Genomic DNA, 13587 nt, shown 5'->3' with positions numbered 1-13587 from the left:
ATTCAGGACAACCAAAGCTCTAAAGAAGCATGTTGGGTCTTTATTCACAATTGGCACAGAGAAAAGTTGTTTTTTTTTTACAATCTTGGCTCAATTGAGAACTAACATTTTTTAGTGTGGATTACTTTAAATTCTCTTTTGCTCTTTTTATCAAATCCTCCATCAAAACATTGTTTGTTTTGTTTTACAGAAAGGCCTACTTTTGATGTAAAGTAACATAATAAGATAATGTTTGAACATATAGTCAAATGTGTAGTGATGTGAGAAGGTAATTTACTGAAACTGTGTATTCTTCTTATGAACCAAGACAAAAAATATACAATCTTGAGAAAAGCTGCAGAGACAACTACATAAAATCTTATAAATATTGACAAGTGATTTAAATCAAAACCATTTTAGTTAAATATCAGTGAAGCTTGCAATAAAACAATACATCTGAATATATGCAAATATATGACATGCTTACTTTTGCTAAAGTCCTTTTAAAATTTACTAGAAAAACAAACAGATAAGTTTATCAAGAGACAATGTGATCATTCATTTACACAAAATTGAATGACTGGAATGGTTATTATTAAAGACAACATTCACATTGTTGTGGTTTTTTGTAGTTACATTATTCCTTCAGCCACATGTTGCATAAATAATATAAAGCAGTTTAATCACATTGACTTTTGCTTCTTTTAACAAATTGTACAAGTCTAGAAACCTATTTGTACATATTTAAAAAGTTCAACAACCCAATCAACATGTTCTCTTCAGTAAAATGTTCTCATGAAACTTTTTCCACAGAACATTGCTTTTTTGTTTGTTGTTTCTTTCTAAGAAGACATAAGCTGTCAACCTGCCTTTCTTTATCGCCTGCCATCAAAGGCAAATGGGTGATAATGTTTTTGACCATGTGTGACCATATGTGGAGTCAATCCATTTTAAGATGTCTGTCATAGCTAAGCAAGCTTAGTAAGCACAAAAATGGGTACAACTCAATCAGTTTTACAGATATTGAATCAAAACCTGGTGTGTTAGAAGCTCAGAGTAATCTACAACAGCCACTCTAAGCACAAACACATTTTGCAAGATTTAATAATATCACATTAGATTGTGAATAATGTGATTTTAAGATTTGTCCAAAAGGCATGTAACTCAGTCCCTTCTTATTATAAGATGATCTGGTATAAAAGGCAGAGGGTGGTGTGTATTTCTCAACAAATGTTAAGCCTTTAATTGCTCTCTTCGTGCCTTGTGGCCTCGCTCAATGTTTTTAAAAGCATTAGGATGAAGAGAACAAGAGTGAGAACATGGCCTGCTGTCATGATCACACCAGGTGCTGTAAAAAAAGCACACTGCAAGGCTTTCCTTGAGTTTTTACTCTGAGCCAAGCATTTGCTGCGAGTATTAGAAGCATGCTCCACTTCTGGCTCTGTGTGTTGGCAAAGTTATCTCTCATTAGCTCCAGCCACATCTACTATGACTGTAAAAGTCCTGAGGCATTTAAAAACTGATGAAAATCTATCTAGGCTCTTATTCTGGTCACCGCGACTGGCACATTCTTTGACCTAAAGCTTACAAACATTTATTATTTTTTTTTATTTAGATTGTGAGGTTGGACTGCAGACTTACAGTTGTCCTTTATTCTCTAATTTGTCAAGTGATTGCTCACAGATTCAACATCCCATAAAGTCCATTTTTCACCAGTGATAACTCTTGTTCTGTGTTTGGTCCCAGGGATACACTAAAGGAAAATCTGTCTCTCCAGCAGAAGTAGAGGCCTTCATCAAACACATTAAATCAGTTGGGAACAAAATTAGGCTCACTAGAGAGGAAGCATAGTATAACAAGCTGACAAGTTGGAGGTACTTTTGCATATTTTAGATGGTGAAAGTCTTAACATTATGCTATACATAAAAACTACACACACAGATCAAAACCTGCTCTCAAACAGGCCATCTTTAAGACTTTACCCTTTTGGGGTGAGAATATCCTCAAAAAGACAGAAAACAAAAGAAAAAAAAACCACAAGCACACTTAAAAAAAATCTGTGGACAAAAAAAAAATTGAAAAAAAACCCAAAACCATGTAGTTTCTTCTTTTCTTCTTCAAAGGAAAAGAACAGGTATAAAAATATTCTTGTTCCAAATATGACAGGAGTGTCTGAGAAACTTGGAAGAATTGTCAACAAAGACGGCGCACTTCAAACCTAACCACTTCCTCAGACAGAGCCTGGTTCACCCTAAGGATAAAACATCCAAACATGAGCTCTGCGGTGTTTTGTATGCTGTCCGGTGCAGCGAGGAGCACACAGACAAAACTAAACAACCACTTCAGAAGAACATAGTGTAAGCACAGAGGAGCCACCTTCTTAAGTCAAGAGTCAGTTGACCACCTCCATCTTAACGATGAGTGACACTATTTTTCAGGCAGAATTGTACACATTCAGGATGAAGAAGACAGCTGGTTTCAGAGGAGAGTGAGGAAAGCTGTTTATGTGAAATGAAAAAAAAAAACGGCAACACTGAAAAGATAATTTCCATAACATCATCTAAAACTCAGCTTTGACTTTTCTACACTCAAACTGTGCTTTAAACATGTTGAGAACTTTTGATTGGTTGGGCAGTAAGGGAAAACCTCCACAGATGAAAATAAAAGTATTTTGGATAAAAACTAAATGACTTTAAGAACAAAGATAGGGAATTTCAGTTTCCTTCTATTCAAGCAATAATGACATAAACTTAGCTCAACTTTCTCTCAAATAAGTGGTCACAAAAACATTTTAAAAATACAATCATATATCTGATAACTTGAGGTACAATATCTTGTTTTAAAACACTTTCTCGATCTGAACTTTATTTATTCAACTCATCTTTCTGGGTTTCCTTATTATCCTCTTCCCTTTGCTCCTGATAACCTGCAGGACAGATCATTAGTTTTAAACGGATTTCAGTCCACTCATTACATGTCCCATTTACCTTCACTGCATAAAGAGTCAACTTTTCAAAATAATCAGAGGAAAAAAAGGAAGAGAAAAAGGTCTGGGAGATGTACTCTACCTCTAAAAAGGTGCTTATTCAATATTTGCTTCAGTCAGTTGATGCTTTTATAACATTTTACATCTTCTAACAAAATGTTATCTTTCTATGTATCTTTTTGAGTGTTCTCATTTTATTTAAATTCCTTCCTGTCTTTGAGATGTACAAACTGTTGTTAGCATTATGTAGGATAAGTTTGAGGTAGTTATGAGAATGACTGCATGCACACTTTGCGTTTTGGCTTCTCAATCACATCAACATCCTTCCATAGAGATGTAGTTTACATCACCTTATTGTTTTTATGTGTTACATTTATTTTTGACAAAACTGTTATGCATTAGAAGACACTAAACAAGCATTTAAGCCTATATTCGCTTTTATACAAACTTCCAATTCCAAGACTAGCCCCTGCTGACCACAAGAAAGACTCCAAGTTTTATGCAACTTGACTAATTTTCGAGTCTAGAAACAACATTCATGTTTTTACAGTACAACCATTCTGTTAAACTATTCTCACCTGTATATCTGCTTAAGCTGTTGTAGCAAAAATAAATTACAAATATTCATTTATTTCCTTTATTTAACCAGATTTAAAACCCCACTGAGATCAAGATCTCATTTGCAAGAGAGACCTAGGCAAAAATCTACAGAACATGCAATATATTTAAAACGCATATTCAGCCTTTTCGATATATAAACAATGCTAGAAAGATCTCATGCACAAACAGCTGAAATTCAACAAACTCAGAAGATTTTATATTTTTATATATGGACAATGTTGAGTGATGGAATTGCAGTTTTACTTGTACTCACAACCGGGATCGGTTCAAATAAGGCTGGTTTTAAAAGCAATATTATTTCAGAATGTGTTTATTGCTGCTCTATAGGCTTGTGATACAATAACATAGTATCTAAAAAAAAGTAAAAAATAAAACAAACAAAAAAAAACCAACCTAAATATTTGGATTTTCTCTTTTGGTTTTTAAACCAAAAGAAGTTAGTCAAGGGATTTTCTTCCTTCTTCTTCACTGGAGAACTTTACCACAGGTTTCATCACCTTGCTTTCCTGTAGACTCATATATTAACCCAACGCTCTTGCTTCACTGTTTCTCTTCATCTTTCCACCCCAACTTTGGCGCGCAGCTACTTCCATCACTTCTTGGTTTCTGTCAAATCATCAAACTTTTTTAAGTGCACCTACTTTAAAAACTGCTCTCTTGTCACTTGTCATCCATGAGCACATATATGATATTCTCTCAGTTATTCTTTCAATCATTTTGGACCATTCCTCTGTGGTTAACAAATTTAAATAGGACTCTTTTACCGGAGTTATTTTTGTCTATGACACACTTTTGATTTTTTGTTCTTTTGAAAGTTTGTTTTTACAATCAGTAAGAAGTAAAACTAACTCAATTGGGGGGAAAAAAAGTATGCATAAATATGAAACTCAAGAACAAAATAGAATCACTACATACATGTACAAGCCCCCAGTCTTACCTTTTTGTTGCATCACATTGAAAAACATAGAGCTTGCTTTGTTCAAATAACTGGGAATATTTAAAATGGTGTAAAAACAATGGAGCAAGTGCAAACACAGATCTTTGGTCCAGATAGTTCTTGTAATAAATTAATATCTGAGTGTGCTGAAATTAGAGTGAAAACAGTGAAAAAAAAAAGCTAAATAGACAGTGTGCAGAGGCAGAGTAAATGTTTTAACATTACCATAACAAATTACGATGCCCACCAGGGCTCAAGGGTAGAAAAAAAAAAAATTAAGTCATAAAATACTAGACCCTTGTGCACACCTATTTAAAATTTGTTCCTGTGGGCACAGATTTGACATCATTCCGTTTGAGATCACCCAATAGATCATTGCTTGGGATCAGTCACGTTGGAAATTTTGAACAAATCCTTTCTTCCAGGATCACTAACTTCTACACAAGCCATCAAACCACTAAGATTACAAGCATCACTTCCTGTCAACTGCAGAAAAGTAGACAGTACATTACAGACAAGTTTAAATCAAAACAAGTTACACCCCAAACTGCTTAAATGTTGGCTATAACTACAAAAAAATTGCTAAAATTATACACACTGGAATTTTTTTAATATCTGATTCATAATTGTCATAAACCCTCATCTCACCTCCACTGTTGTTTCCTTTTATTTCCCTGTCTGTACTGACAACAAAGGTAAACACAACACCTCGGCACACGTTATTGGAAATCAGTACATACAGTTTTCAAAGCTGAAGGAGTGGTTTGTAAATTTGTGCCCACTGCTTTATAAACTAAAGGAACAAATTGCAAATCTGTGCAGACAATTTCCTAAACTGAGGAAGCATATTCTCACAACGTCAAATTTTATTTCTACCCATGATTCATGGCAGGCTCTGTAATAAATGCACAATTGATGAGGACAAAATCAAAGCTAACCACTTATGAGAACATGCAATGTGTTTTTATCATCCTACTAAAATATTGTTTCTCCCAGTCAACAAAAAACACAGAAATCAAACAATTTTTTTTAGTTAAAGAGCCATTCAGAAGACTTTGAAATACATGATTGTCTCAAAAACAGTAACTGTATTTATTTTAGTTGCCCTGAATGTTTTCCTGTTTCCTGTGTCTCATTAGCTGCTGCTGCTCAGAATCCCTAAATGAATTTGTTTCATTTATTCTGTTGTTACCTCCAACCCATCCTTTAAAACTCTACCCCCTTCTTGGTGTCTTTGCCCCTCTTTCCTTAAGTCTACATCATCAACCTTTACTCAGTCCCATCTCTTTCTTCTGTATTTCTCTGTGCCTTCTTTTCTGTCTCCTTTGCCCATTCTCTCTGCTTCTCTCCCCACTTCAAAAAATGTAAATATTTAGAATTCCAGTCGTTTAAAAATTTGTCAAGTTTTTTTTGTAGCTTCTCCCTGCCTCCATCATTTTTTCTTTTTTTCCTAACCTCTTTGCGTTCTTGCTGGAAGCCACAATATTTTATTCCTGCCAAAGCCCAAACAAGGTTGCCACTAAATTTTAACAGGGTCCTGCTGCATTTTCAAAGAAATCTGTGTCCCATTCTGGCAGCTTCTGGTGGGTTTTAGGTGCTGTAACAACTTTTCACAGACTGACGTTATAAGTAGGTATGTTTTATGACACATCAAAGACCCAACATAAGATCGTAGTCATGTACAACTTTAAAAAGACGACACATTTGATCCAACAATAATTTAGTAAAGGTATCAGGGTTGTAGGTTGTCTGTAGGGTTTTGGTTCCTCATTCTTTATGTTCAAGGTGTTTTCTGTTTTATTATATCTACTCATTTTTTTCATTGCTTTTGTTACTGAGTGTCATTGTATTCTAGATTCATTTAATTTTCCAGTTATCCACCATTGTTTTCCCTGTTCTTCCTGGCTCCAGCTCATTACTTACCTGTCCCTCATTTTGTCAATCAGTCCAGCTGCAGTCCCTGAGTAATCATCCCTCCTCGTATATTTCCACTCCTTGTTTTCTCCACTTAGTCGTGAGATCCTACTACTTGTGTGCTTTAGTTCCTTGATGGTTTTTCCTTGTGTTCTTTCAGTTTGCCATGCAGCTGGCTCTGTATCCCCCTGCTATGTATGATTTTTTTTTTATGCTGTTTTGTTTATTAAAAGCTAAGTTTCAGTAAATCACATGTGCCCTAGTCTGCAGTTAGTCTTTAATACAACATCATGACAAAAAGAGTGCAATTCTTTACATGGAGAATTAATACCTAAAAAAATAAATAAAATATTTTTCAATATTTTAATAAAAACACCATATTCAAACTGAATTGTCTGGTTTGTCAAACAAATACCTCAACATGTTAATAGCAAGTGTATCTCTGTATACATTTATGAAAACAGTAACTCCTTCCAAGAATTGTAAAGCCGTTTTTATAAAAAAATTGTATTGATTATTATTGTTTATTGTTTTAGTAGCAGTACCAACTTAAACTAATGTAAGTATGGCTTAAGACAGGCAACTGTTATATGTTATGTTGACATTAACTGTGTTTAAATGACAGTAATTAGTTACTGTCATAACCTGAGGTTTGTCATTGTACTTTCTGTGCTCTTCATGTTTTTTTTTTAACATGACAATGTTTTGCTTTGATATACTATAGGTACATAATTACTAACATTCCAGTGATTTTATGACTGAACATCTGCTGTCATGAAATTTTGGTGACATGGTGATCATCAAACCAATCGTGTCTTCACCTCGGTGTGTATTAGTGCTGCAAAATTGTTGTTTTTAAATGGAATAAAAAGCAGTTAAAATCTAAGCATATTGCAGCTTATCTATCCTGTACAGCGTGTTCAGAGCATGTTTCAGTGGAAGGCACCATTTGGTGACAGTCCGACCCTTGTACACGGCAGCTTTTGTTACCTTCTGTCAGGCCTGTCAGACTGCCAGTCAACACCACATGTCTTTCTGCCGTGGGCTCATTACAAGTCATTAGCTTGCGGTCTATAGAACTGGCCATTATCTGACTAAGCCGCTTAAGTTTTTTCACCTACAATGCTGAGACAGAAGACAGTTGTTTAAAGTACTTACTTTAGATCTTGGAAAGGTTCTGCCCTTACATGTGAAGTCTCTACTGAATGGCTGAACACCACTCCTTCACTCCCTGTTAGCGGAATAAAAGAAGAAAAGAGAACAAAATAATCTGTAGTGTTAAATGCGGCACAATCTTGGCAGACATTAAAAGTGTTTCACACAGAGCTCAGATCTTGAATATACCATAGAAAGTATTTGCATTTTGTGCTAACGCTAAAGCAGGATGTAGAAATAACTTTAGAAGCTGCATAAAATGTGGAAAAGGCAAGTTCTTTACACAAGTTATTACTGTCAGTGCTGATATACAGTATCTTAAATATTCAATGAAATCCAAAAAGTAAAAGCAAAGATTTCTCTTTTTGTGATGAATGCATAAAAATGTCACCCAGACTGCATTCTCTTTTTTCCAAAACGCATTTCCGACTGAAATGTAAAGGTTGGCTCTGATATAATGACGTACTTAGCCCCCCGTGTCCAGCAGCTACCTCTGCAGCTGTGAACAGATGCTTGGCACCAGCTCTCGCTGAGACGATACAGGCTATATTGAAAGCTCAGCACCAGTACAAATTTAATACTGCATGAGGCAATGTTATTTGCTGGCAGGCCCATAGATAACAAGACGACTGAGATGTTGTTCAAAACTGAAACAGCAGCTGCCAATTTTGTTTTCTAGAAGATTCAAGGGTGTCCTTGAAAGCTCCACTTTGTGAAAACAATAATGAAAATTAAAGTGGACCTTTTTAAGTTCTGTTGTTTAATTCAGTCCTACACAATGCTGTTAATCTTTCTGACAATATGGCATTTTTTTCTCAGCTTGCTTTTGGGTTTCATTGCTACTCTGTTGATTACATGAAATGTTTATGAGCTTGTCATCCTCAGTTGTGTGGCACCTGTCTTAGTGCACAGTGTCCCATGAAGTGTTTTCTAAGCAAAGTCACTGAACTGAAACCAACACACTTGGCATCTAGTTTCAGTCACAGGAATCATGTGCTAATGTCATTAATTTAGATTTTAACAGAAGCATGGCATGACTCCAGCAGACATCAGTGCATGGGCTAAATGGATCTGTTCATATTTTGACTTTCTCCACGAGTCACACTCTATTTTCTTTCCTCCACAGTGGAGGACAAAAAAGGAAACAGTCACCTTTTTGACCTCATTCCCACAGAGTGCCTTTAATGGACAAATCTCCCAAATTGCCTAAAGCAGTATCTAAGTATATCCATGTGTAGTTAACACTTCACCTTGAAAGTTGAATTTAAAAGGCTCACATGAATGCACGTTTTTAAAGATTCATCAATAATAACATAAAATACATATGGAAACAGAAAAGTGCAGACAGGAAAAAGCCTGCTCTGCTTGCTGACCTATATCTTGACTGGCTGCACTCAGCATGGCTCACAGTAAATGTAAATATTCTTTGAGTGTTTCTTCAATCAATAATAAAAAAAAGATCTTTCAATGTTTTCCATAAGTTCCTTCATCTCAAAGTAAATTAGCATCCTCGTACCTCAGTCTACTTTCCGTATTTCACATTTATAAAGAAAGTATGTTTTGAAGTTGCATGAATTTCTTTAAAAAATCTCCCATTCCAAATGTTTTACAGTGCCTTGTTTTTTGATTAACTATTTGTCTGTAAGATGTCTTTAAAATACTTCTATAATTTAATTTCAGTCCATCTGTGCTTAAAATGCTTTGTAGAGCAAATTTAGGACATGCTGACACCTAATAGGAGTGAACAGCATGCCATGAGCCTTGGAAAATTGTTTACAGATTTACACGACAGCACTCTGTGTGTGAAGACAGATCTGGTTGAAGATTGAAAAAAATTTTTACAGCAGTAAGAAGTGTTCACAAGGACAATGATTTCAATCATTCTGAAATGGACAACTATTTATTGACTTATTTAGTTCCCCAGCCTGAAAAAAAAAACAGATTGGAGGTGAAAAGTTGTGTAAATGAATAACTAGAAGCGCTCGGAGAGGGCAAACCTCCACTAAGGCCATAAGGTCTTTAAAAAATTGTAAGACCCAGATTGATTTTTTTATCACCTTCAAATTTAATTACTTGTTTTTTGTGATACCTCAAACATTCCCTGAACAATTCATCAAAACCTGTTTATAAGTCTTTAAGTAATTTTGCTAACAGTCTTACACTACTGAAAACATAACCTCCTTGGGGGAGGTAATTAAGAACTAGTAATGACTTAGTTTTTCTTTTAAAGGTCCCCAAAACAGAAAAAAACAACAGTTATAACTGAGAACCAGTGTTCTTTTGAAATTTAGAGAACCTTCCAGAATGTCAAAAGCTGGTGCAGCACTGCACACATTATGCTTTCATGGTAGAATGATCAGACAGGAAACATTTTTCTAAAAAGGTTCAGGACAGTTTGCCAGAACTTTGCAAAATTGTACCTGGCTGAGTCTCAGACCATGAGAGGAAAAGAGGTGAAATCTTTCTCTGCATTTTAAGCTGAAGCAGAGAATTTATATCTCAAAAAGATAACACAAAACACACAGCCGAAGATTCAACTTCAAGAGATAACTCAGCAAAAAAAAAAAAAAAACGCTGGGTAAACCAAGCAGCAAATGTGAAAGCAATCCAGAACCCCCGGTTAAACCTGTGCACTAATGCTACACGTTTAATCTGCTTAATCTTTAATGATTCAGCCAACAAAAAGAGAAACTTTCCACCAAAACTGTGCTAAACCTGTAGGACAACTAAAGATGCTTCTGTCATATACCGTTCTGTTACTACTAAGTAAAAGCGATAGGACTTATAAAACTCTTTCAGTTTTTATTTTTAATGACTCATAAAAAAAACTGTGTTTTTGCTTTGTCGTCAAAAAATTTTGAGCATACAATATATAAAACTGAGGAGGAACTGAACATTTTACATGACTGTGGTATATTAGCTCACTGTTTATCCATCGGTTTCTGCCCCTTTACAAAAACAATAAATCTCCTCAGTGACTCATAAATTTGAAAAATGAATGAGGTAATCTGTTCAATTTGTGGTTTAGTGTGATTTATATCTGTAGAATATGGGAAATGATCTTGGTGCATTATTTTAGTTTTACCATAATACAATGTTCAGCATGCACTGTGTATATGTGCGTATATTAGTATGTTAGATATTGACTTTTTATTCGCAATTAAAACAAAAAAGCATTGTCATCATATTTATAATGCACTTCTTGGTGTGCATGCAGTAAACATTAACTGAAATAATATTATTTAGTTTTAGTCATGTCACTGCTTCTTGTCAAAGTAATAAAGTATGATGTTAAAATGAACAGTTGTACCTAAACTAACACAGGTATGCAGTACTCTTTTATGCATAACCCCACCTGTAACTTTGAGCTTCTCAGTTCCGATGCTGATCTCTTCTTCATCTGCAGAGAAGAGTACCCTCTCACCATCAGTGCTCCTCACCTCAAACCGCTGACACTGAGCCTCCACCATTTCTGAACCTGAAACAACACAAAAGAGACGGGGTGTTTTAGAGGTAAACTTTACCTGCAAACAGAAAGTTGGTCTTGCAAGATGTTAATATCTCTTTTTTTCAAGCAGCCATAGCAAAGTTTCTAATAATGTGTATTCATTAACATGTTTTTGAGTTTGCACGACAGTCGCCTTTTCCTGTTCCACTGGTGTTCTGTGTCTCATCAGCTCCTCTCATACACTGTAAAAGCACTTTAACAATGGAAGAAGAAGAAAAAAAAGAATTAGAAAGCACTATAATCTGGCTTTTAACTGTAATTGGGCTGGTTACAATTGGCATTCAGCACTGAGTCAGTGACTCAGCATCAAGAGCTCCAGCTCTGACTAGCGGATGTAAACGAAACATTTAGGTGAACACTCAGATTTTCACTGAGTGTGCTGCAGTATGAGTGGGCACAGCTAACATTTTGCTTTAATAAAACACAAACTGCAGCATTTCACACAGAGGTACTGAAAATGATAGGATCAGTCTGATTTTGTTAGTGGTCTGCACTGCGGCTGGCAGCTCAGTTTTCCCCTCATTGTGTAGCACTGGTCAAAAGGAATTTTACATCTTATTAAAAAGTGGTCCACTCCAGTCTGTAGGATAAAAGGTAATGACTTCTTATATTGTAAAAGATGACACAGTTGTCATGCTGGGAGGCAGTAATTGGTAACAAATGTATCTCTACTTTTAGGAGCACTGAGCAAACACACTGCTACTTGGAATCTGAAAGAATTTGATCACTTTGTTTTGGCAGATGTATTCCATTTAAAACATCTACATGAACACTCATATTGGTTTAAAAGGCATAATTTGCTCTGCTGCGTGGAGTGTGGAGTGGAGCAGACACACATGGAGCGGAGGAGTCAAGAGACCGGAGAAGTGAAGATAAAGCTATTCAAGCTGACAACAATATAATGATGCACACTTACGCTACTGTTGTGCTGCTATTTACAGCTGATTCCTCTGCAACAAAAGCTTTCCAGCAAATTTTTGTCCACCAAAGTGCAATGCTGGGGATGACATTTTACATCTAAATTTAACATAAAGTTCCTGAGTGTTGATTGCGACTCTGACCTTTTTGCTTGCGTACCTCAATCAAATTAGTCTTTGTCCTTTGGGATTTTGTCATGTGGAGACCAGTCACTAATTTTCTGTGCCTGCTTTACAAGACATAGTGTTAAGGGGATTGGTAAATCCTCAGAGATAAACAATGCAGACCTTCTTTGACAAAATGCACATCAATTGTCAAGCAGAGTTTTTTTTGTGAGTGTTTCCTCACTAAGACTTTAATCCAATCACTTCAGAATCAGAAACAGTGATTAAGAATCCTGTTAGCTTCATCAGCTGACTTTCCTCACATCTGGAAATGTTTAGCTGTAAGCCCTCATCAAGGACCTCATGTTGTATATTTTAATCAAAATAAGCAAAAATGTATCATTTGGCAAGATTTGGCTTTCTCTCACATCTGAGATGTCTTGATTGGTCAAGTGTAGCTTGCATCTGTATGTTAAGCATTTCAAAAAAGTGATATTTGTAATAGAGTTTTTTTTTTGTATTACCTAAGCAGTTTCAGTCCATCCATTTTTTCTTCCTTTCTGGGTTGAGGGAAGTCAATAGGCACTTGTCCATGTGTCAGTGAACATGTTTCTTTTTTGTGTGTAAATGGAATTGATTTTCTTTATCCTTATACTAATGTAAATATTCAGCCAATATGCATGTGGTTGTGGGGGAAGAATAATCTGAGATGTATCTGTGTGTGTGTGTGTGATGGAGAAAGTTCACAAATCCCTTATCTTAAAAGACCACATTTCAGCTTTAACTGTATTTTTTAAATAATTACTGCACAGGACAAAACACTGATATTATTACAGCTATCTAAAAGTTTTGGATTAATTGCTGATTATGCTTTAAATAATGTTTTAGCAGTGTGGTGTCAAAGTTTATGATCTTAGCAATGATAATAAATTAGCCACTGCAGAGGTGATGACTGGAGTTTGATTTAAATTTCTTCTTGCTCTCATTTTTTTTCCTTAAATTAGAAAGTGATATTCTGCTATCCCATCCCTGCTGAACCAGTAGAAAAAAAAGACTGTCCCCTCCCTTTCACCATCTGGGCTCTCAAGCTATTAAGAGTGTCAGTTAGAAAGCCAAAGTGCCTTGTCAGTCATAATCAAACTTTATTAGCAGCTATCAGTCTGGGATAAGGCTCTTTTTTTCATCTCTCTCTCACTCTCCTTTTCCTGTCCAACCCCATCTCCTTAAAACCCCTCACTCCTCTTGACTGTGTGAAAAAAGTAATTGAGATTTGATCTGTCTAAAACTTAAACTGAGTATGTGGGTGTGTGTGTTAAAGATATATGCAGACTTAGTCCATAGAGTGCAGTTTGACAGCTGAGGTAGGAGAAGTTTTCCACAACTGGAATCAAAGACGGAACAAATCTGGTTAGGGTTTAGGAGGATAAAAAAGGAAGAAAGTGGAGCTGGTTTTAAATTAGACATG

General features: G+C 35.6%; 1 protein-coding gene across 1 annotated transcript in view; it reads right to left on the bottom strand.

The window, feature by feature from the left end:
- Positions 1–13587, bottom strand: part of LOC108241435 (zeta-sarcoglycan) — a 271208-nt gene that overhangs the window by 34389 nt on the left and 223232 nt on the right. Inside the window, exons 5-6 of the mRNA XM_017425577.3 lie at positions 10948–11070; positions 7596–7668 (exon numbers count right to left, since the gene is read on the bottom strand). Of these exons, the coding sequence (XP_017281066.1) occupies positions 7596–7668; positions 10948–11070 (196 nt within the window). The remainder of the gene's footprint in view (positions 1–7595; positions 7669–10947; positions 11071–13587) is intronic.

This window comes from Kryptolebias marmoratus, linkage group LG3 (genome assembly GCF_001649575.2).
Source record: "Kryptolebias marmoratus isolate JLee-2015 linkage group LG3, ASM164957v2, whole genome shotgun sequence".
Classification (NCBI taxonomy): Eukaryota; Metazoa; Chordata; class Actinopteri; order Cyprinodontiformes; family Rivulidae; genus Kryptolebias; species Kryptolebias marmoratus.
The sequence above is the reverse complement of the archived record's forward strand: the minus strand, read 5'-3'. Positions and strand labels throughout refer to the sequence as shown.